Raw genomic sequence first — 27,488 nt, 5'->3', positions numbered from 1 at the left:
TAGAGAAGAAAACTGTTCATTTTAATTATACAAATATCATGAGGCTGGTTTATTTTTTTATTGTTAGGCACTTATCTTCAATGTACACTATAAAAAAATTGTTATTTTATGTTTTTTTTTTCTGGGGTGCCAGAAAAAAAGGTAAAATAACAGACGTTAAATTACAGAAATTTCCTTAAATTGAAATTTTCTATAAATTTCTGTTATTTAACGGCTGTTATTTTGTTATTTTATTATTTTATTCGGCACCCCAGCTGCCGAAAAAAAGCATTAAATAACGGCCATTAAATTACAGAAATTTACAGCAAAATAACAAACGGTAAATTAGAAAAATGTCCTTTAATTAACATTTCAGATAAATTTCTGTAATTTAACATCTAAAACATTATTTTACAGTAAATTTCAGTAATTTAAAGGCCATTATTTTACTATTTTTTTCAGCAACTGGGGTGCCAAAAAACAACTTAAAATAACAGATTTAAAGTAAATAAATAGTAAATTACTGTACATTTCTGTAATTTACCAGCGGTTATTTAAAAAAAAAATTTTTGGCAGCTGTGGTGCCGAAAAAAAAAAAAGTAAAGTAATGGCCATTAAATTACAGAAATTTACCATAAAATAATGGCTGTTGAATTACAGAAATTTACCATAAAATAATGGACGTTAAATTACAGTAATTTCCTCAAATTTAAATTTCTGAAAAATTTCTGTAATTTAATGCTGTTATTTTACGGTCAATTTCTGTAATTTAACGGCCGTTATTTATTAATTTTTTTCCGGCACCCCAGCTGCCGGAAAAAAAACTTATAATAACAGATTTTTTTACAGTGTAGTGCTATTTACTTTATAAAGAAAATAGCAGTAAATTTCTGTAATTTAACAGTTGTTATTTGAATTCTTTTTTTTTTTTGGCAGCTGTGATGCCGAAAAAAAGTAAAATAATGGCCGTTAAATTACAGAAATTTTACATAAAATAATGGACGATAAATTACAGAACTTTCCTTAAATTTCCAATAAATTTCTGTAATTTAAAGTCTGTTATTTTCTGGTAAATTTCAGTAATTTAACGGCCATTATTTTACTTTTTTTCAGCCCCCCAGCTGCCAGAAAAAATAAAATAATGGTCATTAAATTACAGAAATTTATCATAAAATATCAGATGTTAAATTACAGAAATTTCCTTAAATTTTAATTTCCGATAAATGTCTGTAATTTAACGTCTGATATTTTAGGGTAAATTTCTGTAATTTAACGGCCGTTTTTTTTGGCACCCCAGCAGCCGAAAAAAAAAAAAAGTAAAATAACAGATTTTTATTTTTACAGTGTAGTGCTATTTACTTTATATCAAATTATGAATAATATTTTTTTTTCTCCATGACTCCATGACAGACATTTCCAAAAAAAAAAAAAAAAAAAAAAAAAAACTAGGGTGTCACACCAAAAGACAACAAAACATCATTGTATAGTGGTTACAAATACCTAATAGGAGCACATTCACAAGTGGGCTTCAGGCATATAATCTCTAATAGGGTCCTTCAACTAATTAAAGCTTTTCGTGGAACATAGCATATAGTGTCACACAGGTTTTCAGTGACAAAATGTATCACGTTTTTAGAAATACATGGATGAAAATATACATTTTCAAAAAATAGCCATTTGTAAAAGTAGGCCTGAGGTATTTATTAATGATTTGACCTGCATTTTAAATGACAACAAAACTAATTATATTAGTTTGTGTCATGCGTCACATTACATCAGCAACCCACTTATAGAATGACAAACGATGAATGAAAATGAATTGAATTTATTATTAAATGTATGTCCAAATTTAGAAAGTATTCATTTAAAGGTTAGATGAATGTTTTTTCTTCTTCTGAGAAACCTATCCTCATTTACACTGGGCACTGTATGGATCATAAATGCTCTTTCATATCATATTTACATTCTAAAAGGTTCTGCAAGGTAGGCAGCCATTAGTTTTTCAGCTTTCATGTGCTTATTATCTCCATCCTACAGTACATACTGCGCTGTGATATCGGAATGCATTCCATTCAACGCCACAATGTATCTGCCTGTTTAGAATATCCGCACAACACATCACAAACCTTGTGCTATACTTCCTATTGGGAGCTGCGGTATGAAATGATCTAAACAGGAGAGATCAGGTGGATTTGCCTGTGAAAGAGAGATGAATGGAGTAGCGTGTGGTCCAGCGGGCAGGGTAATGGAGCAGTAACCAGTCGGTGGCCGGTTCAAGTCCCCGCTGAGCCTCACTGCGCCTCTGCCCTTGACTGACAAATAGAACCACAAACGCCCTAATAAATACCGCCACCACATTACAGAAGGCAGGAGATAATCTGGAGATGATCGTCTTCTGTCTGACTTTGATGCGCAGATAATCGCCGGGTGTTATGAAGAAATTTGATCGATAGAACAACATATATGGTGGCCTCGGCGAGAGAAATGAAAAGCAACAAAGAAAAGCTTTCCTGGCAGTGATTGTTTTTTTAGAGGACTATCAATGGTACACATTGGAGTGTGTTGCATTTAATCTTGTGTCTACAGGAATATTGTAAACAAACAAAAAAAAAGCATTGTAAAATATATTAAATGCAATCAATAATAAACAGAAACATGCAATCAGCACTAACCTGCCACATTACCAATAATTTGTATTCATATTATATATTCTTAATCACCAACAACAAAAAACTGGCACGTCATTTCTAAGTATATACTGTAATACCTAATAATTCTGTTCTTGCAGCAGTACGATCTCACGAGGAAACTTAACTATTTAATATCTTTTCAGGCTAATTCGGTCCGATCCGATTCTCAAATATGTGATGGAACATATATTTTGTCCTTTAAAAAGCTTACTAATGATCATATTATTTGTTAAATGACAGGTAATGGACGCCGCCATGTTAAGTCTGCACTGCAGGAGAGGGTAAAGTCTAGATGGGATTCAGCTGAGGATGCTCACGTCAATATAGCATCATTTTTGTGACCCTGTACAATAATACTTAATTTTACATTATCGTGAGGGTTGGTTTAGGGTTGAGGTAGCCGTAGGGGTAGATGCTAATAAAATACAATTAATGCGTAATTTAATAAATAATATAAATCTGTCTAGTTAACTTCCGATCGCAGCTGTATCCCTTCTAGCAACATCCACAGGAGAGATTCAACGTCATGTTTATTCATAATTTTCTTTCATAATACATGAAGGTAAGCAACTGTTTTGCTGGGAGAGGAGTAAAGAAAATATTCTAGTAACATAAACATTGTATATCTTACAGGAATAAAGCACATCTTGCAGTAAATAATTTCATATATATATATATATATATATATATATATATATATATATATATATATATATATATATATATATATAAATAATTTCATATATATATATATATATATATGTATATAGAGTTGAAGTCAGAATTATTAACCCCCCTCAATTATTAGCCCCCTGTTTATTTTTTCCCCAAATTTCTGTTTAACGGAGAGATTTTAAATAATATTTTACTAGATATTTTTCAAGACACTTCTATACAGCTGAAAGTAACATTAAAGGCTTAACTAGGTTATTAGGTTAACTAGGAAGGTTAGGGCAATTGGGCAAGTTATTGTATAACGATGGTTTGTTCTGTAGACTTTCAGAAAAAAAATAGCTTAAAGGGGCTAATAATTTTGTCCCTAAAATGGGCTTTAAAAATTAATACGTTTTTTTTTTTTTTCTAGCCGAAATAAAACAAATAAGACTTTCTCCAGAAGAAAAAATATTATCAGACATACTGTGAAAATTTCCTTGCTCTGTTAAACAGCATTTGGGAAATATTTAAAAAAGAAACTATAATTCAAAGGGGGGCTAATAATTCTGACTTCAACTATATATATATATATATATATATATATATATATATATATATATATATATATATATATATATGCCGTCTCCATAGACAACCATGTTTAATGTAATGTAATGTGTATTTATATAGTGCATTTATCGTGTATGGCCATACACCCAAAGCGCTTCACAATCAGGTCTCTCCACACCTCCACCAGTATTTTACAAGCCTTAAATGATATGTTTTGCTTGTAGTTATGTGTATTTGAATGTCTGAAATGTTGAATGTCTAAATGTTACTTGTTTGAAAGCACGGATAAATTGTGATTTATGACAAGCGCTGCACACCTCTTTCTGTGCCTCAGCATGCTGTCAGATTTAAATTTGAGTAGTTGATGACGTGCTCTCTGAATGTTCTAATCACACCCATGTGATTGTATGCTTCAGGGACCAGCCAAGGCTGATCTCACCGCTGTGATCGTACGTGTGGAAGGGTTAAGGGAGGCATGTCCCTAAACATAACCTTCATTGGGGTGAACAATTTATACTAAAATGTATGAATGAGATTGAACAAATTTATTATGCCAGTTATTATTACTGTGGGGAATAGAGTTTTAGTGACTCGGACCTACACGACTGTATATATCTAACACAGATAGATCTCGAACCACTGCAATAGCATACAAATCTCCTGATAATTACACACAATTATTTCAAAATGATTATTCTGATCACTGCCATTTAATTCAACACATCCAGCATAATGGTATTGTTTACAATCAAGCATTTTGATTGTGTACTTTAATAGATCCACAGTTCAAGACAAGATGTACTTCTGTTTTATACCTGTGGTAATTAATAATAAAAAAATAGCATTATCCATGTGTATCCTATACTGCCAGCTTGAGAAATTAAGGTGATCATCTGATACTTAACTGTATAGTCAAAAATATAAGTACACAGTGACATACCGCGGGTCAGTAGTGACCCTATATATGGTTTTATATATGGTTTACAACAAAAAAAACAAACAGGTATTCATTATAAATGGCAAACAGCTTATTCTTGTATTGTTTATTATGAAAAGATTGAATGGCAATAAAGTTGATGTCTAAATTCCTAGTCAGGGGTTTAATATAGGGCTTCCAAGAGGGCCCCATATGGAGAAGAATGATGTCCTTAGTCACTCTATTAATCCTGACAAATGTCTTAAAGTAAACCTTTTAAACCCTGGGTGTCCAAACTCGGTCCTGGAGGGCCAGTGTCCTGGAGAGTTCAACTATAACCCTGGTTGGAGCTAAACCCAGTGGGACACCGGCTCTCCAGGACCGAGTTTGGACACCCCTGATCTAAACAATGTCTATTTTTTGTATGGTAACCATATTTAACTCTGGTACAATTGGAAAATAAAACCCACAAGTCTGCTGTTAATTGAAATTAATTTATGTTTGTGTTTGGATTAGGTCCAAATTCCTACTCATTCTTAACTTGATTAAAAAAAAAAAAAAAGTAAGTACACTTTTACAAGTCACCTTTGCTGATGTTGCGCACAAGTTGATAACCTATTTACAATCCGAATAGAAACGTCAAATTGAGCAGATTTAACCGCGGCCACTGAAGCGCAGCTCGCCATGATGTAAGGCAGCCTGAGTGGGTCTTTAATCTCTGTACCGTCCACCTGCTTCCATTCCCAGCTCTCAGTCTGCTGCGCGGCGCGAGCTCCATATGGCCGAACACCACGACATCTGCTATTTACTCCAACAGGAGTTCTGGAGAAACCGCCATCCAACATCAACACTTACCGCCCAAAAATTACCAGTCATTCCACTATATTTTTTCCCCATAAAAAAAGCTCAATTCTCCAAGGAAAAATAACAAATATTGATAAATGGATAGCTCTTGAGGATAGTTTTTTATATTAGCTGGCAAATGCAAGTTGATTTAGATCATTGGCAAACAAAAAAGTATTACTTACTACTAAATGTAGCTACTAAATTTTCAGAGAACATGCATCATTCATGAAACACAAGAAAGAATTGTGCTTGTGTTTCATGAAGAACATGGCCCTGTCCTCAAAAACAATACACAGTTATTTTTAAAACCGCACTATTTTTTTCTACGTGGTTAGGCTGTTTGTCCCTACGAAAATGCGGTGTCAGGTAACTAAAACCGCAACTTGCCTGGAAACTCTGACCAAGGTGAAGATTTTCCGAAACTCAGGTACAGTGTGGTCGTGTGGACAGTAATACTGCAGTTTTAGCCTCATGACGTTACCGTGCGAGCTGTTTTCTTATTTCTGATTGGCCAACATGGGGTTCACTCTAAACACGGAAGACGTGAATGAGGCAAATTCTGCACGTTAGCGGCAAATGAAATGCGTATTTCACATTGTTCACTCGCGGGACCATCTCAGACGAGCCCCCATGTATAACCCACCGGTCCTACTGCACCAAACCCAGCATAACCTAGGATTGAACTGGCAGTTCTTTAGGAGTCGGTTGCTCTAACAAGGAGGCTAGAGACCGTGGCCTGTAACGTCTGCATAGCACTTCACTTGCTGGCCTCCGTTACACGAGTATAAAAGTGTGATTATCGCCACCTGTTGGTTCAGCATGCTCATAACATGCATCACAGTGCATTTTTGCATGTTTGTGTTGACAGAATTTTTCTTTTTTAAATGAAAACGGGAAAAACTCTGTTTATAAAAATACTTGTGTACATGGCCTGAATTGATTGTCAGATTTTTTTATAGGGGTTTTCACCTTTATTGTTATAGGACAGTGAAGATTTAGAGACAGGAAAGCAGGGGGAGCAGAGATAGGGGAAGGGTTGGCAAAGGACCTCGAGCCGGGAATCAAACTTGGGTCGCCGTGAACACCTAGGTGCCATGTGTCGACGCACTAACCACAAGGCTATTAGCGCTGACTTATGTCAGCTGTTTTAAATGGATAATTTACCCAATAATAAAAATGACCTCAACGTTTACTTTCCTCATGTGATTTTAAACCTATGTGAGTTTCTTTTTTCGCTTCAACACAAAATTAGGTATTTTGAAGAATGCTGATTGCTAAATCCATCAACTTCCATAGTGGAAAAAAATTATTATTTTTCAAAGTATAGCAATAAGCATTTTTCAAGATATCTTATTTTGTGTTCAACAGGTGAAACTCATTCATTTCCTGTCCTCCATTTTCATGCATGATACAGCAGCAGCACAATTACCAAGCTTTCGCAATTAAGAAAGAAAATGATGGCAGAATTTTCATTTTTCTGTGAACTATCCCTTTAAGTAAACCTCACATTTCGCAGAGAAATTGGTTAGAACCAGGGCTGCACAATATATCGTTTGAGCATCGATATCGCAATGTATCCATCCACAATAGTCACATCGCAGGATTAGACAATTTATTAAATATTAAATTAAAAAGGATATTATTGTTGTAATGTTGTATACAATTATTTAAACAGTGTTGTTGACCATGTTATTTTACGTTTGATTGTTACATCTTTGTATTTGTAATACTCTTAGACTCCATAAAAAACCATAAAGCTTTGTTTATTTAACGTGTATGACCGTAATTTTTTTATTTTATGCAGATGCTCTTCATAGGAAAAGACTTGATCACCCCAGTCGACATTTCCAGTATTGTGCAGCCCTAGTTAAAACGTTGAAAGGAAGCATAACGTTTTATTAATTTCAATTAATCATGTCTTTTATTTTTGCAAATGAACTCTTCAGAGCACATTATATACACCTGCTATATGTACACCTGTTCATTTGTGCATTAATGTGATTATATAATCAGCCAATCACGTGGCGGCTGCTCAACTCAGCAACTTGTCAGTTTAGAAATATCTTGATCCTCCTACTATTTTCCCTCATCAAATATGCCATTTCTCCAAGGAAGCAAAAAAAACAACAAGCCTCACATACTGATAAATGGACAGCACTCAAGGATAACCCTTCTGTATTAGCTGGCAAACGGCCTGATTTTTTTGTCCATCTAAGGCTCTAATCAGCAGAAACATATTAGGGACAATTTCATTCAGGGCTGCCGAGGCAATTGCACTTGGTGGCAGGCATCCAACGACGATGGTAAATATTTCAGCACACTCAATCGTACGAGACGTTCTGCTGGAAATTAAGACAAAGCATGGCGAACACATGCATTACTTCCAAACTAATTAAAACTCATTTATTTAATCAGGGCAGAAAAGGGTTTTGTTTTCTCCATTTTCTGTCCACCATTTTTTTTTTGAGTGATACTGGAGCTGCACAATTACCAGGCTTTCGTAATTAAGAAAGTTACAAATGGCGCAGGCTAATTGTCTTATTTTGCCAACTGCTGTGTTGAGTTCACCTCGTAGGTCATGATGGGATATTCAGCAGAAGAGGTTATAAGCGCTAGACGTCGCCTGTCTAAACACAGCGAGCAGCTGGGAATACAGGACATGAGCTTCATCCTAATTAGGCCGTTTTTTTTTTTTTTACCCTCGCTGCACTAGTGCAGATGTTTACTCGGTCGCGCTGGAAATGACATAATGTGACAAAGCTGATTCAGGTTCAAATGTATGTAAATTGCTGTAAGGAAGAAAAAAGATTAGCCAGGACTTTCCCTGAAGCAATTCAACACTTAATGAATCTTAAAGAGCACCAGTTCACTTCCAGCCTGCTAGAAACATCCCATATACTATCAACTCAAAATATTTTTACACACAGACATGACAAATTACGTATCCCAAATCATAATATGTTAAAATTAGTAATTTATAGATCTATGCAAACTTTAATGGCTAATATTGCCATAATAAAAGTCCACAACACATTGCAAAACTACAAATGTAATTTTTTTTTATAAATAAATAAACTACAAATAAGACTGATTTGTTTTGGAAAGGCTTTGATAAAAGGGTTTAAATGATTGAAGGGGTCATGATCTATCTCAGGTTTTAATTTTGTAGTTCTCTTAGGTTCACTTATAAAGTAATCAAACATTTTACTTTAAAACATTTTAGAATTGTTTTATTTTTGTGCTATTTTCACCTATTTTTTATTTGAATGGGCGTGGCCAATTGTAGACTCAGAAGTAAACATGCACTGTACTGATTGGCTGATAGTTTAGCAATGCTAAACAGGCAGTAGAAGTGAAGTAGGCGTGGTTGATGATCTTACATAGAGGTGGAGCTTATACATGCTATTACATCATAGAATAGATCAATCCAAATCCTGTTGTTTTTACAGATGGTCTTCAATATATGCTGATTTTAGAAGAACCGCAGAGTGTTGAGTTCTGAAACTTACAGGATGTTTTTATATCACCATGAGCTCTTATATGTTGAAAGATCAAGGCAATTTTGGTTTTTCCCTTAATGACCCCTTTAATTATTAATTTATAACCCAATGAAAAATATATATTTAAAATTACTGGGTTATATGCTGAAATATTGTGTACTTTTCTTAAAAAATGTGTTTGCCCATTAAACTTTTAATGCTCATGAGGAAATTTCTCTGCATGAAAGACCTACAAATTGCAGATGAACGTGCTATATCATCTCCAATATGGTAGGAAATTAATTATAAATGGGATTTGAAGGATTTGACAAGATGATTGACAGGGCATGTAGCTAAGCAACAAAACACTGTACAGGACACATCTGTCGCAAAGCCTACTTCTATTATACACTCAGAAGTATCTTCTTTAGATTCCAAAAATATTCCATTCTTTTAGGGCATACACTGTAAAAAAAATGCAGTTCATGCACTATTCCTTCATATTGTCCCAACACGATTCGAAAGTTAAGTTAACTTCGTGTTTTTTTGTTGTTGTTGTTTTTTTACAAATTTATATGGATTGAACATGAAACAATTAAGTTGTCCCAAAAACTTAAGAATTGTGTCATTTCAACTCATTTTAAATAAGTAGTTTCAACAAGTCTTTTTTGTGTGTAGTATCAATATTAAAATTGGGAAGCAAATCTGGAGCATTGAAGCCAAAAATGTGATGAAATAAATACTTTTGTAAATGATTCACGATTCCCTGAATCTAATTTGAAATGAATCATAACTCAAATTTATTCCATGTCTAATTTCAGCAGGACATTTTTTTTTTTTTATTTTGAAATTTTACTGATAGAAGTCATTTTAGACAAAGACGTTTTTTAAATATGCGACGGTGCAAAGCAAAAGAAGCCATAGCAGAGGGAAATAATCCGTTCTTTCAGGTATGAGAGCTTGCTGAGATGTATTATTCAGTTTTATCTGAGCGGGGACTGTAGGATAATAAGCTGAGGGACTTCATACTGTAACCTTGGCTTTCTCCTCTTTACTGACTCTTATGCATGCTGTATTTATGACTGTCTTCTCGCTTATAGCCGTAGAGATATTATACTAAATAGTGTTTTTATTTATAATTTATATGATGCTTATTTCAACTATTTTATTATACACTAACATAAAAAACAAAACTTAGATATTTTTTTAAGTTTATAATATATTTATGTTTTAAATGACAAAAACTATGTATAAATGATTGCATATAATTGTAAATATGGTTGGTTGCCTTACAGTTTTTACAACTTATTTGGAATACAAAAATATATATTATCCAGATAGAATAATAATAATAAATTATACAACGAGGAAAATAAGTATTTATTTTTTTCTGGGAATCATATTTGTATTTTCTACTGGATTCAAGTCAGGTGATTGGCTGGGCCATTCTACAGCTTGATTTTCTTTCTCTGAAACTATTTGAGAGGTTCCTTGGCTGTTTCTCGCATCATTGTCTTGCTGAAATATCCACACTAGTTACATTGTCATCATCCTGCTAATGTAGATGTTGGACTGAAGCAGAAATTATTAATATACAATGATGAAGGGCAGAGGGTTGATGAATAACTTCGGAGAGATTTCAGCTGGTGTCTGGGCTTTCACTACACCTCCCTTTCTTCATGTGTTCAATACTTTTTTCCTGTGTCATGTCATTTTATTATGGATAACTTAATTTGTAAACTAATTAGACTTGTTTTCTTTTCATATATGGATTTCTATAATGTTATATATTAAAATTTAAATATTTCAGAATAAGGTTATTTTAAAAATAAGAAAAACAATTAACACATTTTTAAACATATTAGTTTTAATAACTCAATTCTAATAACTAGTTTATTTTATCTTTGTCATGATGAAAGTAAATAATATTTTACCAGATATTTTTCAAGCCACTTCTATACAGCTTAAAGTGACATTTAAAGACTTAACTAGGTTAATTAGGTTAACTGGGCAGGTTAGGGTAATTAGGCAAGTTATTGTAAACAATGGTTTGTAGACTATCGAAAACAAAATATTGCCTAAAGGGGCTAATAGTTTTGACCTTAAAATGTTTATTATAAAATTAAAAACTGCTTTTAATAAAATAAATGAGACTTTCTCCAGAAGAAAAAATATTATCAGACATACTGTGAAAATTTCCTTGCTCTGATAAACATCATTTGAGAAATATTTAAAAAAGAAAAAAAAAAATCAAATGGGTTTAATAATTCTGATTGCAACTGTAGATGTAATTTATATATATATATATATATATATATATATATATATATATATATATATATATATATATATATATATATATATATATATATATATATATTTATATATAGCAAAATTGTCCGCAAATTTCTGGCAATTACTGCCACAAAATCCGTCTTTTTTATAGAGGACAAAAAAAAAACAAAAAAAAATGCTAAAAACTAGGGGGTCTGCTTAATACTCGTTAATTATTGAAATATTTTTATTAGTACTTGTAAAGTACGATATTATTCTACTACCTTGCTATATATTAATAATCTTTTTGTTAAAGAATATTTATGCATGATATTTCAGTTTGAAAAAAAAAAATCAAACAGGCAGCAAATTAGTTTATTGAGCTAAAAATCTTAAGTAATAGTTTGTTAATAGCTTGATATGTATCTTAAAATAAAGTGTGACCATATGTACTTATTCATAAAATACAATAAAGTACTTTTAGGTTTATCTTACACACATTCATGTAAACATGTTCTATGGAGAAAACCGTAAACAGGCTTTAATAAAAATGAGTGTGAATAATAAGTTTAAGTTTTATACAATAACATGACCCATTTCGAAAAATATTTGACCCCAAACTTTTTTTGCAAGACTTACAAGAGAGTCCTGTAATTCTGTATTAAAAACAAAACAAAACACAAATGACTACCTCCCTGTTTCACAGCCTAATGAAAATGAAGTCGTGCAAGAGAGCAGAACACCCCCGCTAACCCGAGCCTGCGTGACAGGGCCACGCGTTGTGTTTGCAAAGATGCCCAAGTGTTGTTGTCTATTTTTTTTCACAGTCTCTATTAAATGAGAGCTCTGCGAGCCTCCAGATACTATTAATAAAGCAGGGGGTGTGCAGCCATTTGCAGGCAAGGTTAATGCAAGCCTGTCTGCTGCAGATTCCCTGGACGTGTGTTTACATCCTTTGCTTACTATCGGGACGAGCTGTCAGAATCAACCCCGCGAGGACTGTCAGAGGGGCCGGGGGACGTGTTCCTGTCTGTTAGAGAGCATGCACACGCGCACACACATGCATACTGCAGAGCTCAGACACGCCCATCTGAAACACAGTTATACACACCCCCGTCTCTGGAGAACAGACCGTAAAAACCCTCAGCTCATAGAAAGAGAAACAAAGCAGTGAATGCAGAACACTTTATATGATGGACACAAAGGAAGATGAAACTAATTTGAATTGTTAAAGAGGCTTTAAGGAAGCAGTAGAAATAATTATGTATTGTCACACATTTTTTAAAATTATATACTTGTATAAAATGGCAGGTCCTATTAAATAATGCTACAGTATATGTTAAGTCAGAATTATTTGCCCTCCTGTGTAATTTTAAGTTATTTCAAATATTTCACAAATAATATGTTCAACAAAGCACATTTTCACAGCATTTCCTAGTGGTGTAATGGATCACAAATCTTACGGCTCTGATTACATTGTTTTTTTATTCACAGATTAAACCATTTTATCGGATAAGCCAAAAAAGGGGAGGAGACGAATGTTATTTGCTTTCCATTTATTACAAGAAACGTTTGGTTTTAACAAACAGAACTTAGCCCCTGTAATTTTATTAATATTATTAAATAAAATGAAGAAATAATCAGCTGAATGAAATGGTCAAATATTCAGTACTGAGAAAAATTCACTGTTACTACTGTTGCTGATAATGCTAAATGTAAAAGTCTAACATTATTACTTGTACAACCCATATTTATTTTTTGTCTCATTTTCAATAAATGATTCAGTTATTCACTTATAAACTTCATGTTTCATTGCTACTGTTGATGGATCATTTTTGAAGAATTATTCAGTGGCATATTTTTGATGGCTGGTTGTCGCCACCTATTGTTTAAGTAATGTAAATGCTGCATACAATTTTTATTTTTGAGCATAAAGTTAAATGCATATAATGATGGTTTAAATCTTTAGCATAAACATCAGTGGTTATATCTGAACTATTATCTGTTATCCCAGTACTTCTGTGTTATTTGACTGTTTGTAAACCAAAGACTGAATCTCTTGATTTTGGCGTTTTTCAAACGCAGATTTGAATGCAGCGATTCTAAGGATTAATAAACATATGTAAATCACCATCATTTATAATTTATGTTGCGTGGGTGTTGAGATCCCAATCTTTTAGTGATTAATCGTGCAGCTTACACTGAATGAAATAATGCAGATTAAACAAGAAGTGACAGAAAACACCTTTAATAACCTAAGAAACCCACCACATCCCAAATATTCTAACCTTTCCTCATCATTATATTTAAGAGGAAGGCCTAAATGCTTTCATACATGTGATCTGAATGAGGTGAGAGGTGATCTCTCCGTGATCAATACAAAGTTGGCAAAGTAATAAAAAAAATGTATGAATCTGCTGGTCACATTTGTTCCGAACCGTGGGTTGTGATCCGTCCGAATCATGGATCAACTGTGATCTGTTATATCCCTAATATATCCTATAATATTTATTTCTGCGGGGGAAAGTCTTATTCCGTAATTTAATTTAGCAGAAATTAAATAAGTTTTTATTAATTTTTGAATTTAAAAACAGAATAAACTGCTGTTGTTAAATAGCCTAGTTAGTTAAATAAAACTATACTGAGTACTAGGATCTATTAGTTATTAAAACGATGTGCCAAAATATGTTGGCACAAAAATTTGGTGTACACTCAGAAGTAAAAGCGCACAATTCTGATTCTGGCTCATAGTTTTACATATAAACAAAGCTAAACAGGCAGCAGAAGTAAAGTAGAAGTGGTTGACGATCTTACATGGAGGTAAAGCTTGTCCAAACTATTACGTCATAGAATAGAACATTCCAGAGCCTGTTGTTTTTTTCAGACGGTCTTTATTTAAGCTGATTTTAGAACCGAGTGTTAAGTTCTGAAACTTACAGGATGTTTTTATAGCATTATGAGCTCTTATTTGTTAAAAGATCAAGGCAGTTTTGGCTTCTCACTTTGTGACCCCTTTAATTATTAACATATAACCAATCCAGGTTATCTGCTGAAGTATTGTGTACTTTTCTAAAAGAAGTGTTTATGCATTACATTTTAAAGGCTCATCAGGAAATTTCTCTTACATGTCAAAGACAAAATAAATTAGTTATTAGAAATGAGTTATTAAAACAATGTTCCAAAATCTGTTGGTAAAACAATTGGCTCTCCTTAATATAGAAATAAATATTGCAATGAGTACATGTTATATAGGCAATATAATAAATCTAAGACAGATAAGTGTGTGGGTCTAAAATATTACAATATTTTATTTACAAAAACTGTTATATTAGATCATACAAATGTTATTATTTGCAAATTACATATATATGATTTACAATATTGCAAATTGTTTTCCATATCCATCCAATCCATCCAATCCATCCATCCATCCATCCATCCATCTATTTATCTATCTATCTATCCATCCATCCATCTATCCATCCATCCATCCATCCATCCATCCATCCATCCATCCATCCATCCATCCATCCATCCATCCATCCATCCATCCATCCATCTATCTATCTATCTATCTATCTATCTATCTATCTATCTATCTATCTATCTATCTATCTATCTATCTATCTATCTATCTATCTATCTATCTATCTATCTATCCATCTGCAGTGGGTGAGAGTTCAAAAATGACCACTACCACCACATGTGGCGCCGCCGCGGGACTAAAGCAGGTCGCACACCAGAAGCGCAGCTGGGCCACGCAGCACCATGCATTTTAGAATTCTAAACATAGGTTTCTATCAGGGTACACACACCGGCACCGCAAGTCGGTGGCTATCTACAGTGCCCAGCCATGACTCAGGACACTGTTCATGATTCTGCCACGCCACAGAGCGCCATCTGAATAGTTTCATTTAAAATAGCACGCAAATGTGCGCGTCTGGTGTGCTACTTTTAACTGTCATGTGCGCGCCTTGTTGCGGCGCATCCGGTGTGTGATGGCCTTCAGGGATTACGAAAAAGCTTTTAGGTGTAACAGCAGTTTGACACTTTGACGCCAGGGGACACACCGGATGGGATGGGATGGGATGTGAATGGATGAATCCATCCATCCATCCATCCATCCATATATCCATAAATCCATAAAATATAATGACAAAAAAAATAAAAAAATTTACAATTCATTTGTATTTATCTGTTACTACACTATTACATGTCTTATATTATTTATACTTTAGAGATGATAGACAGTTCCATAGAAACATAATTGTATTATTATATTATGTACAGTATAGATAATGCATTATTACAATTCCAGAAATATGTCTTTTTTTCTCTCCTCAGCAGACAGATCCACTCATGTGAAAAATATGGTCAGTGGGAGAGATCAAATCATTCACTAGCAGGTCAGAAACACACACACACACCTACTACTACTATATGCATTGCTATCATAAATATGTTTCCCCCGGTCTCTCCGACAGGGGTGTTTTATCCAAAGCATGCTGTGATAATTCAACCCACTACACCAGTTCAACATGTGAACTGAACACAAACATGCTGCAAGATAAATCATCTGCTGTCATGAGGAGAACACATATATTACACATGTGAAATGAAGGAAAAAAAAACTGCAGGAAGCCGGCATATATTATGCAGTCTCATCATATTCCTACATGCATTACTCAAATTCTTAAAAGAGTTCTACAATTACAGAACATACAGTATGTTGCAAACAAACATAATTTATAATTCATACAAAAAAACATATTTAAAAATAAACATGATTTATTCAATTTTAGATGTGTGTGTGCATGTGTAGATATATACATTTATACAACAGTTCTGTCTGGTTCTTAAATCTGATTGGCTGAGAGCCGTGCGATATTCTGCCAGTTACAGCGCTCGTCAAGCCTCTTCACCCTTCACCCTTGTGTATTACTCCGCCCCCACATACAGTTTGACAAATATTGCTGCTGTTGGGCAACATATTGTACTTTCGAGGCTTTTTTAATCGAGAGTGTAGTTGTTTAGATTGCAACTATGCAGTTTATTTGTAAGGATAGTGCCTATTTCTAAAATATTTATAATTTCTGAGAGACAGCACATCGGCGGCCATTAGCTTGTCTTTGAGCAAAGACAGTTGACAATGTTCATCAGCAAGATGGCGACAGATAAATACTGGGAAATCTGTGTAGACTGATGGCAATTCATACCGTTCAGACTTATAATCTTAAAATGTGAGCAAAATCAGCTGTTTTGTCATCACTTTAGATATTACGCTAGAGAATCATTTAAGTACTAGCTCTAAAGTGACATTAGTGAATGAGCAATGGTTTCTGCTGTTCTGACGCCAGCTGCAGATGTGAAGGAATGGTGGGAGAAAGTAGTTCCTCTTACAAAAGGGTTTTGAGACTCTCCTTGTTTGAGTTTCTTTTTTATATACATGATCATAATGTCAAACTGTTGTCTAAACTTAATATCACACTTGTAGCAGTGCGATGTGGTTGTATATCGTCACTGGTGGGACACTTAGGCACCAACACATGCCTCCCACTAGTGCCAATATACAGCCACATCGCACTACTCGTGTAATATTGCTCATGTATAGACTAGTAATTGTATTGTTTTAAGCATGTATAATATACAATTGCAGTCATTCTTTGAATTATTAGCCCCCCTGTTTATTTTTTTCCCCAATTTCTGTTTAACGGGAGAAGATGATCTGAAGAAGAACTGATTTTATCTTGGCCATGATGACAGTAATATTTGACTAGATATTTTTCAAGACACTTCTATACAGTTCAAAGTGATATTTAAAGGCTTAACTAGGTTAATTAGGTTAACTAGGCAGGTTAGGGTAATTAGGCAAGTTATTGTATATCAGTGGTTTTTATTCTGTAGACAATCTCGAAAAATTATAGCATAAAGGAGCTAATAATTTTGACCTTAAAATGGGTTTTATTCTAGCCAATAAACAAATAAGACTTTCTTCAGAAGAAAAAATATTATCAGACATACTGTGAAAATTCAAAGGGGGGCCAATAATTCTGACTTTAACTGTATATGGGTAGTTGGCATAGTAAATAGTTAAACTTTTCTTTGTCTTCTACGTCATAAAAACAAAAAATAATAATTATTTATTTAAAAAATATTTTACCAAATATTAAAACTGTCAAAACAACAACACATTTCACCTTTTTTGGATTCAGATATTGGACTGGCCTGCCTGCAGTCCCAACCTGTCTCCAATAGAGAATGTGTTGCACACTTTGAAGTGCAAAATACGACAATGATGACCCTGTACCATTGCCCACCTTATCATTTTTATAGCTTTATTTTAAGAGTCGTTTTTGCTGTCACACCATTGGATGTATTTAAGGTACAATTACTTACATTTTTTTTAAATAACAGTAAAATATTTGATAAAGTTAGTACCTCTTGTATTTTCTCAAACCTCAGACTTTAAAATTTGTTTTACACAAAAAAACTGCCTATTTTAGCTGCCTATTTGTCAACTACCCATATCTATTTTTCAAAATATCCATTATATCTATCCTTATAGAACTCATATCTATGGAAACCAAATGTTACAAAAAAATAAATAAAATCTGTTACATCTGTCACTCAAGATGCTTTTGTCTAAAAATAGCATCAATTTAAAAGCAGGAAGGCGTGATTGTAAAAAAATATAAGACTAAGCAATTCACGAGTGCGTTTGAATGACAGAAACCTGGTAAGCAAACATGACAATCACATGAATAAGAGATGAAGCTGAAGCGCAGGCAGCGGTGTGTGAAAACACTTCTTGATGATGTGTGTGGGGAGAAAATGAGCTTCAGAAGCTGATCTGATGTTTTCTCCATAAAGCAGAGGTGTAATGTCAGCAATGGCAGTCACTTTGAGTTACTCACTCCTGCACTACTCTACAGGACATCAGGAAATATTTGTGACACAGAAAATCAAGAGAAAAAAAGCAGGTAAGAGTACTGATCTGGATACTGTACACCAAAGAAGATTGTATAAAAACACACACATTAAGTTGCATTGTGTTCATGTACTGGCATGAAGCTTTTCCAACAATATATGACACCTTTAGATAACAGACAAATTCAGGATTCTAAATCATTTGAATCGTTAAGACCCACTCTGCCCAAATCAGAAGAATCTGTGAATCTTTAACTAGAGACTCACTTTGACCAGAGAATCAGTGAATTGTTAAACTGGACTAGACACTCATTCGGACCGAATTGTCGTTGTCAACTAGAAATTCGCTCTTGCTGGATCTTTTGTATCAGTGAAACTTGCTCTGTCCACATCAACTGAATCAGTGAATAGTTAAGATGACACCCTCTCAGCTTAAATCATTAGCATCAGTGGATTGTTAACTGGAGATTTACTGTAACCAGATCATTTGAATCACTGGAGACTCACTCTAAACAGATCAAATGAATCAGTGAATTGTTAAGTTGGCACTCGCTCAGCACAAATCACTCGAATCAGTGAGGATTGTTAACTGGAGATTCACTCTGATCAAATCATTAAAATCAGTGAATCTTTAACTACAGACTCACTCTGACCAGGTCATACTGTGTGAATCACTGGAGACTTGCTCTGTCCAGATCAACTAAATCAGTGAATTGTTAAGTTGGCACTCGCTCAGCTTAAATCATTTGCATCAGTGAATCATTAACTGGAGATTTACTCTGAACAAATCATTTAAATCAGTAAATCATTAACTGGAGACTCATTTTGACTAAATAATTTAAAATCACTGAAGAGTATTTAAATCATTGACCTTACAATTTGAATCACTACACCGTAAACTGCAGACTCACTCTGATCAACAACTAGAGACTCACTTTGGCTGACCTTTAAAATCAGTGAAACTTGCTCTGACCAGATCAATGAATGAACTGAATCTTTAAGTTCATATTCGCTCTGCCCAAATCAGTAAATTCAGAAAATTGTTAACTAGAGACTCACTTTGACCAGGTCATTTGCATCAGTGAATTGTTAACTGGAGATTCACTCTGATCAAATCATAGTGAATCATTAACTGACGACTTGCTCAGACAAGATCAACTGAATCACTGGGGACTCACTCTGACCAGATCATTTGAATCAGTGACCATTTACTAGAGACTTGCTCTGACTAGATCATTTGAATAAGTTAATATTTACCTGAATACTTGCTCTGACCGAATCACTTAAATCAGTGAATCGTTAATTGGAGACTCGATCTGACTGGATCATTTGATTCAGTGTATCGTTAACTGGAGACTTGCTCTGATCAGATCATTTGAATCAGAGAATCATTAACTGGAGACTAGCCCTGACCGGATCACTTCAGTCAGTGAACCGTTAATTAAAGACTCGCTCTGACTGGATAATTTTAATCAGTGAGTCATTAACAGGAGACTTGCTCTGACCGGATTATTTTAATTATTGAAACATAAACTGAAGACTTGATCTGACCAGATCATTTAAATCAGTTAATTATACACCAGAGACTCGTTCTGACCAAATCATTCAATCAGAGAACCGTTAACTGGAGACTCGCTCTGACCAGATCATTCAATCAGAGAACCGTTAACTGGAGACTCGTTCTGACAGGATCATTTAATCAGAGAATCGTTAACTGGAGACTCGCTCTGACCAGCTCATTTAATCAGTGAATCATAACAGGATACTTTCTTTGACCAGATCATTTGAATCAGTGAATCGTTAACTGGAGACTCACTCTGCCTGCATCTTTCGAGTCAGCGAACTGGTAACTAGAGAATCTTTTCCAACAAAATAAGAGGAAATCAGGATGTTTGAAGGAGGAAATAAATTAAAATGGCTCAATGCTAGCATCAGATAACCATTTGAACTGAAAATGGCTTTATTTATGCTGTCTTGTGATCAAAGAAACGAATCAATATCTCACTGGAGAAGCCAAGTTAGACACAAAGCTCCACTTAAACGTTCTCCAATTTTAGCAAAATGGAATACTGTGCCGCTCATTCTCTAAACGACAACTCCGATTTCCCATGTTTGTGTGTGTGTGTGTGTGTGTGTGTTTGTGGACGAGTAGATGAGAGCAGCTCTGAGAGAATATATGAAGTGATTGTGAAAGCGTTTGTCACATCAGCCGGGCTCCTGTGACCTGGAGAAAACCTTCCACACATGATTGATCTTCATGCTATTGTGTGGGTTCACAATGTTCAAAACTTTCAGAGCTTGTCCATTTTCAGATGAGGACAATATGACGCAAAGTTGGACCAAAGAGATAACTATGAAGAGCTTATAAACCGCACAATTGTGTGTGACTTATTTCTTAATTATATGTGCCTGTAAGAATATTTATTAAAACAATATGAAATTATAACTTATTTTAAATAACTATTCTAAAAATATAGATTCTGTAAAAATAAAAAAAATCCATAAATAAATAGTTTTTAATATTTTGTGATTTCCCATCACGCGCCCGTCAGAATCGGCAGGCTAGCGCAGCAGCTCCATTGAATATACTGGGGTAAAATAAGTGCGCATATTATAAAGACATGTCGGGGAAAAATGTTATTTGATGCAGTGCTTCTTGTACAATCTGAAACCCACTTATATCGGATATCACTTGGCCAGTGGAGATCGCTGATTTAAAAAAAAAAACAGACCTTAAATGCGCCGATTTTGCATTGGCATACAATTCACCGGAAACAATTAACCCAGGTTACTAGCAAATTAAAAGTCCCATTAGCATGCTTCGGCATATACCCTATTAAGTAAAATAAGCTAATAATAAAATAATATAAAATAAAATAATGTGCTGGATAAGTTGGCGCTTCATTCTGCTGTGGTGATCCCAGATTAATAAAGAGACTAAGCCGAAAAGAAAATGAATGAATGAATGATAAAATAAAATAAAATAAAAATAAATAAATAAAATCCATTAAGTAATTGTTTTAATGCTGTATCAAAAACTTTAAAACATCCACACCTGACTCTCATTTCTGAAGCTTAACCTGGGAGATCTACATGGATTACATACATCATTACTTGTGTGTATCTGTGAACAACATGCACACACAGACAGCCATCTTTATGGGGACTACCTACAGACGTAATGATTTTTATACTGTAAAAACTATTCCTAACCCTAACCTTGAACCCAAAACCTTAAATCTTCAAAATACTTTATTATGTGTGATTTAAAAGTCATTTCCTTCATGGAGGGCAAAAAAATCTCCCCAAAAGGTCAAAATATACTGGTATTGCTATACTTGGGACATTTGGAATACAAAGTACACGCACAAATCATCTAAACCCAGTGCTCTCAATTACCATGTATCTGAAAGTACATTTGTGTTCAGGGGATCTGTGATAGTCTTTTTTCCCCCCCTGCGAGCTCTTCAGAGATGAAAAAGCTATAGACGCGTCTCCAAAAATAATGAATGCATTACTATTGAAAACACACTGGGCCAGAAGTCAACAAACTTAATTCAACCTGGATTTATATATGAACCAATTTGAGTGGCAAACAAGGCTAATCCACAGAGCACGCGCTGCGTTCGATGTTTTCGGTCCAGGTAATTGTGATTTAGTACATCGTCAGACGGTGGAGGTCGATGGATAAAAGTTACGGCATCAAAACGTCGACGTCACTCACAGCCCCCGCTTTAAGTGCTCGGCCTTTATTTACTGCTTTATTGGGTTAATTAATTAGGTCGCATCGGCAGCCGGCTAATGATTTTATTATGCAGCATATTGTGGGAGAGCGAAGGATGAAGAGGAGAAGTGATGAAGGTTATACATTGTTGGCAAATGACCGTTACGCCACTGGGTTGCAATTAGAGCGTTTTAATGAGTTGGAGGGAGAAGCATTAGCATTTATAGTGAGGTACAGGCTAACAACAGGGCAAAGCACACTGGAGAGAGCGTGGCACAGCTAAGATTGTTTACATTAGCAGATTTTTCAGATTTGTCTTTTATTGGCCATTGTAGGGTTTTGGTGTTTGGAAGTTGTTGTGGGGGGTGTTTTACTTATTTGGAGAGCTGGATATTTGATAATGGACAATCAAAAAATGCAAAGTCTGCTGTCACATTTGCCTCATATGGCTTCAAAAATGTACAATTTTATTCTTTATTCTTTTGTTTCTTCTGTGGAAGGTAAATTAATGTATTATCCAACAGTTTTGTCTGATTCTCGAATCTGATAGGCTAATAGCTACCCAATATTCCCGTAATAACAGCACTCATACAGCCTCCTCACCCTTCTGTATTACTCTGCTCACACAGTGACAGCAGATCAGTAAACTCACTACAGTTTGCCAAATATCGCTGCTGTTGGACAACATAATGTACTTCCGAGGCTTTTTCAGGTGAGAATGTAGTTGTTTAGATTGAAACTAAGCAGTTTATTTATAAGAATAGTGCCTATTTTAAATATTTATAATTTCGGAGATACATTGCATCGGCTATCATTAGCCTGTCAAACTGAGCAGAACAAAGACAGTTGATGTTGTCCTTCCACAAGATGGCGACAGAGATTGCATAGTAAGCCAATAGAGGAGAAAAACTCAGCGTAATTTCTAACTACAGCTGATCAAATCATTATAAATCTGGTGACTTTCTAAAAGGGGTCGCACACCAGAAGCGATGCTCGGCGACACGCTGTGTCATGCCTTGCAGCGCCATGCAATTCAGAATTCTAAACATGGGTTTCTATCAGGGCACATACACCGGTGCCGCAAGTTGGCGGCTGTCCGTGGCGCCAAGCCATGACTTAGAGACTGTTCATATTTCTGCTGCACCACAGAGCACCATCTGAATAGTTTAATTTTAAATAACATGTGAATGTGCGCATCTGGTGTGCGACACACTTAAGTCAATCTCTCTCTTTTGTATGTTGTAGTGCTGTCTTTATACCATAGTAATTGTAGTGTATTGAGTGTAAGCTGGGACTCACATATCAGGAATTGAGATAATGGCCATCTGTTTGTTTTTAATGAGTCTTCTGTTTTTGATACTGCAGACTAGTTCAGTAAAAAGAAGAAAATAAAAGAAGAAATGCCCGCATGTGTTTACCATTTTTCCTTATCGCAAACACAACAGGTCTGGCTTTTTCGGGTTGATTATTTTGATTTCACAGTATTTCTCTGTTGGCATATGTCTCTAGACTGATGGCATTGCAATTTTAATCCTAAAATGTGAGCAAAACCACCAGTTTTGTCATCACTTTAGACATTACGCTAGAGAATCATTCAAATACTAGCTGGTGAATTAGCAACTGTTTTTGCTGTTCTGACATCAGCTGCAGATGTGAATGAATGGCGGATAAAAGTAGTTCCTCATCCAAGAGGATTTTTAGTCTCTCCATATATGATTCTTTTTTTATATATATATACACGATTATGTCGTCAAACTGTTGTATAAATGCAATATCAAACTCTTAGCAGTGTGATATGGCTGTAGTATATCAGCACCGGTGGGACACCAGTGCCGATATACAGCCATATCACACTGCTACTGCTACTAATTTTGAACATTTATGTTTTTCCAACAAAAAATATTTATTTTAACCAATGATATCATCTATTTTTGACCAACGCTGTTAACATAACATAACGTAACGTAACATAACATGGTTGGACTGTCGCTTGAAGTTGTTACTTTGGAACCTCTGTGAGTTGCAACAAACCTGTATAAACAAACGTTTCAATGTTAGGGTAATTTAAAAAACATGCGCACAAACACACGCATGCACCAACACACCTATATAATACATTGAAATTTCCTAACTGAAGACTCAAGCATGTTCAGATGAAAGCCCTCAGTCTGAAGCCCTCCTGATATCGAATCTCCTCAGATGTAACATTAACCAATCAAACTAAACTCAGCATTCATCATGTTTGACAAACACAACCTCCGCCAACTGGATCCAGACCTTAAAGTGTTTTCACTGATGCAACTTAACACATGATCTGAAAGTCTCGAATGCTCCCAGTCGCCGGCAACCTTTCAAGGGGGCCCGAATGGAAGAGATTAAGACAGAGACGGATGAGAGGAAGGGCCATGACATCTGGAGATGGGCTCCAGAGCTCAGATTTGAGTCAATCTTTTGATATTGATTGCATCTGGGGCAAATTCATTTCCAGCTCATGATCTGAGAGCAGTGGGATATGGGAGGGTGCGAGGAAGGAACCGTCCCATCATTTACCCTGAAGCGATGGGCTTCGAAACGGAGAATATGATGCTGCTTTAGATGGTCTGGATAGGGCTAATCATTGCATGCTTTCCTTTGATGATCTGGTGTTTGGGTTTGGATGGAATTTTGTAATGGCTTTTTGGCTCCAGGAAAAGAGAGTGAGAGACAGGGTAGAGTCTAGAGGGGATACAGATATGGATAATGCTAATTTTGAGACACTGTACAACAATAATTACGGTTTTTACATTACTTTGATGGGTATTTTTAGGGTTTGGGGTAGGGGGTAAATAAAATATAATTTAATAAATAAAATGAATATCAATATAATTTACTGTTTTTACATTACTGTGGGGGTAAATGTTAATAAAATACTATTAATGGGCAACTAAATAAATAATATGTTAATTTGTTAGCTTTTGGCTGCAACTGTATCCCTTCTAGTGACAGTATTGGTTGTTATGCAAGTCTTCACCACTGAGTAAAATAAATACAATAGGTAATTGCGAGAAATAATCATACTTCAGTATAAAAAACAAAACAAAAAAAACGTAGACTTTGTAAAATGACCATCTTTACAACTTAAGTGTTAGAGAGGTTTATTTTAGCTAGAAGGAGTAAGAGAATAAAATAAAGGTTTACTCTTGAGTTGTCGATTAAAAATAGGTTTTAAAGTTTACTGGTGCCCTTTTACTCTAGAAACAGCACATAAAGAGCTGCGTGATATGACACAATGCATAGATGTGCATTAAACCACTTATATTCAGCAGATTGTGTGTGTTTGCTGCCTCACTACAAACATACACGGCAAATTTCATAATATACTCATTAAATTAACAAAAGATGAAGAGTTCAGATAAAAAACCTCTAAGTGCCATGTGAAATTTTATGTCTTGATTCAGTAATTTCACTTTTATGGCAAAGAGCAGGTTATTTTCATCACTTTTGACATGAAGTAACAGAACATAAATGTAAGAAGCTACTATCATTAGGTCATTTTATTAAAAATATATATTTTTTTGTACATTTTTAGTCACAGCTGTATCCCTTATAGCAAGTCTCCATCACAGAAAAAAACGAAAAGAAAACAAAAGGTAATTGTGACTTTTAATCTTACAGTGCGCATAAACAGTCAGAAATGGAAGATGTAGCAAGAAATAATCATACTTCAGTATTATTAAAAAAATAATAATGAATAAGTAGGCTCTTTGTAAAATGAGTGTTCGAGAGGTTTATTTTAGCTAGCAGAGAGTGAATAAAATACAAGGAGTGTGTGATAAAATGGTTGTATGTTGTGGGTTTTAACATATATGAAAACACAGGCAGGATTTAATATCAACCTCTGCATAAAAAGATTTTTTGGTGCCCTTTTACTCTAGAAACAGCACATAACGAGCTGCGCGATATGACACAATGCATAGATATGCATTAAACCACTTATATTCAGCAGTTTATGCGTGTTTGTTGCCTCACTACAAACATACACAGCAAATTTCACAATATAGTCGTTAAATTAACAAACGATGAAGAGTTCAGATAAAAAACCTCTAAGTGCCATGTGAAATTTTATGTCTTGATTCAGTAATTTCACTTTTATGGCAAAGAACAGGTTATTTTCATCACTTTTAACATGAAATAACAGAACATAAATGTAAGGGGCTACTAACAGTAGGTAATTTTATTAAAAATATAAATATTTTAGTTAACTTTTAGTCACAGCTGTATCCCTTATAGCAAGTCTTCATCACAGAAAAAAACGAAAAGAAAACGTAAGGTAATTGCGACTTTTAATCTTACAGTGCGCATAAACATTCAGAAATGGAAGATGTAGCAAGAAATATTCATACTTCAGGATTATTAAAAAAATAATAACGAATAAGTAGGCTCTTTGTAAAATGAGTGTTCGAGAGGTTTATTTTAGCTAGGAGAGAGTGAATAAAATACAAGGAGTGTGTGATAAAATGGTTGTATGTTGTGGGTTTTAACATATATGAAAACACAGGCAGGATTTAATATCAACCTCTGCATAAAAAGATTTTTTGGTGCCCTTTTACTCTAGAAACAGCACATAATGAGCTGCGCGATATGACACAATGCATAGATATGCATTAAACCACTTATATTCAGCAGTTTATGTATGTTTGTTGCCTCACTACAAACATACACGGCAAATTTCACAATATAGTCGTTAAATTAACAAAAGATGAAGAGTTCAGATAAAAAAAACCTCTAAGTGCCATGTGAAACTTTATGTCTTGATTCAGTAATTTCACTTTTATGGCAAAGAACAGGCTATTTTCACCACTTTTAACATGAAATAACAGAACATAAACATAAGAGGCTGAGAAAAATGCTCATTGTAGAAGAAAATTACAGATGGCACCTAGAGGTTTTTGCATCTGAACTCCTCTTTATACAGACCTTATATTCATCTTTGAGTGGAGCTGAATATATTCATAATCCATGTGTCTTACAGGCTCATGAGAAGCCATTTCCATGTACTGAAATCATACTCAAACAGCTATACAAATTCAGCTATGCCTACTAAAATGTGTATGTTCTCATTTTCATCATTGGGCACCTTTAATTATGAGTGTACGACTCGAAACTCAAATATTAATGCACAATTAGGAGCAGCAAAAATATTAGACTTATGAGATATTAAATCAGCAGCTTTCTAAAGAGTTAAAAATGTGTTCAAAAGTAGCAGTTTCCTTTTTGTTCCACCGTCGAAATAAGCTAGAAAGCAGAGCAAACAAAAAAACGCTGAAAAGTGAGAGCAACTGCAGATGAGGAGAGGTGTCATAACCTCATCCCGAGAAGCTGCTTCTCATTCAGACACGCTCATGAAGATCTCATCTGTCATAGTTTGTCTGATCATTAAGCGATTTAAA

General features: G+C 34.6%; 1 protein-coding gene across 1 annotated transcript in view; it reads right to left on the bottom strand.

Annotated features, from left to right (window-relative positions):
* Window positions 1-27,488, bottom strand: part of ntrk3a (neurotrophic tyrosine kinase, receptor, type 3a) — a 390,201-nt gene that overhangs the window by 33,649 nt on the left and 329,064 nt on the right. Inside the window, exon 14 of the mRNA XM_056451313.1 lies at window positions 2,238-2,263. Within this exon, the coding sequence (XP_056307288.1) occupies window positions 2,238-2,263 (26 nt within the window). The remainder of the gene's footprint in view (window positions 1-2,237; window positions 2,264-27,488) is intronic.

Source organism: Danio aesculapii, chromosome 25 (genome assembly GCF_903798145.1).
Source record: "Danio aesculapii chromosome 25, fDanAes4.1, whole genome shotgun sequence".
Classification (NCBI taxonomy): domain Eukaryota; kingdom Metazoa; phylum Chordata; class Actinopteri; order Cypriniformes; family Danionidae; genus Danio; species Danio aesculapii.
The sequence above is the reverse complement of the archived record's forward strand: the minus strand, read 5'-3'. Positions and strand labels throughout refer to the sequence as shown.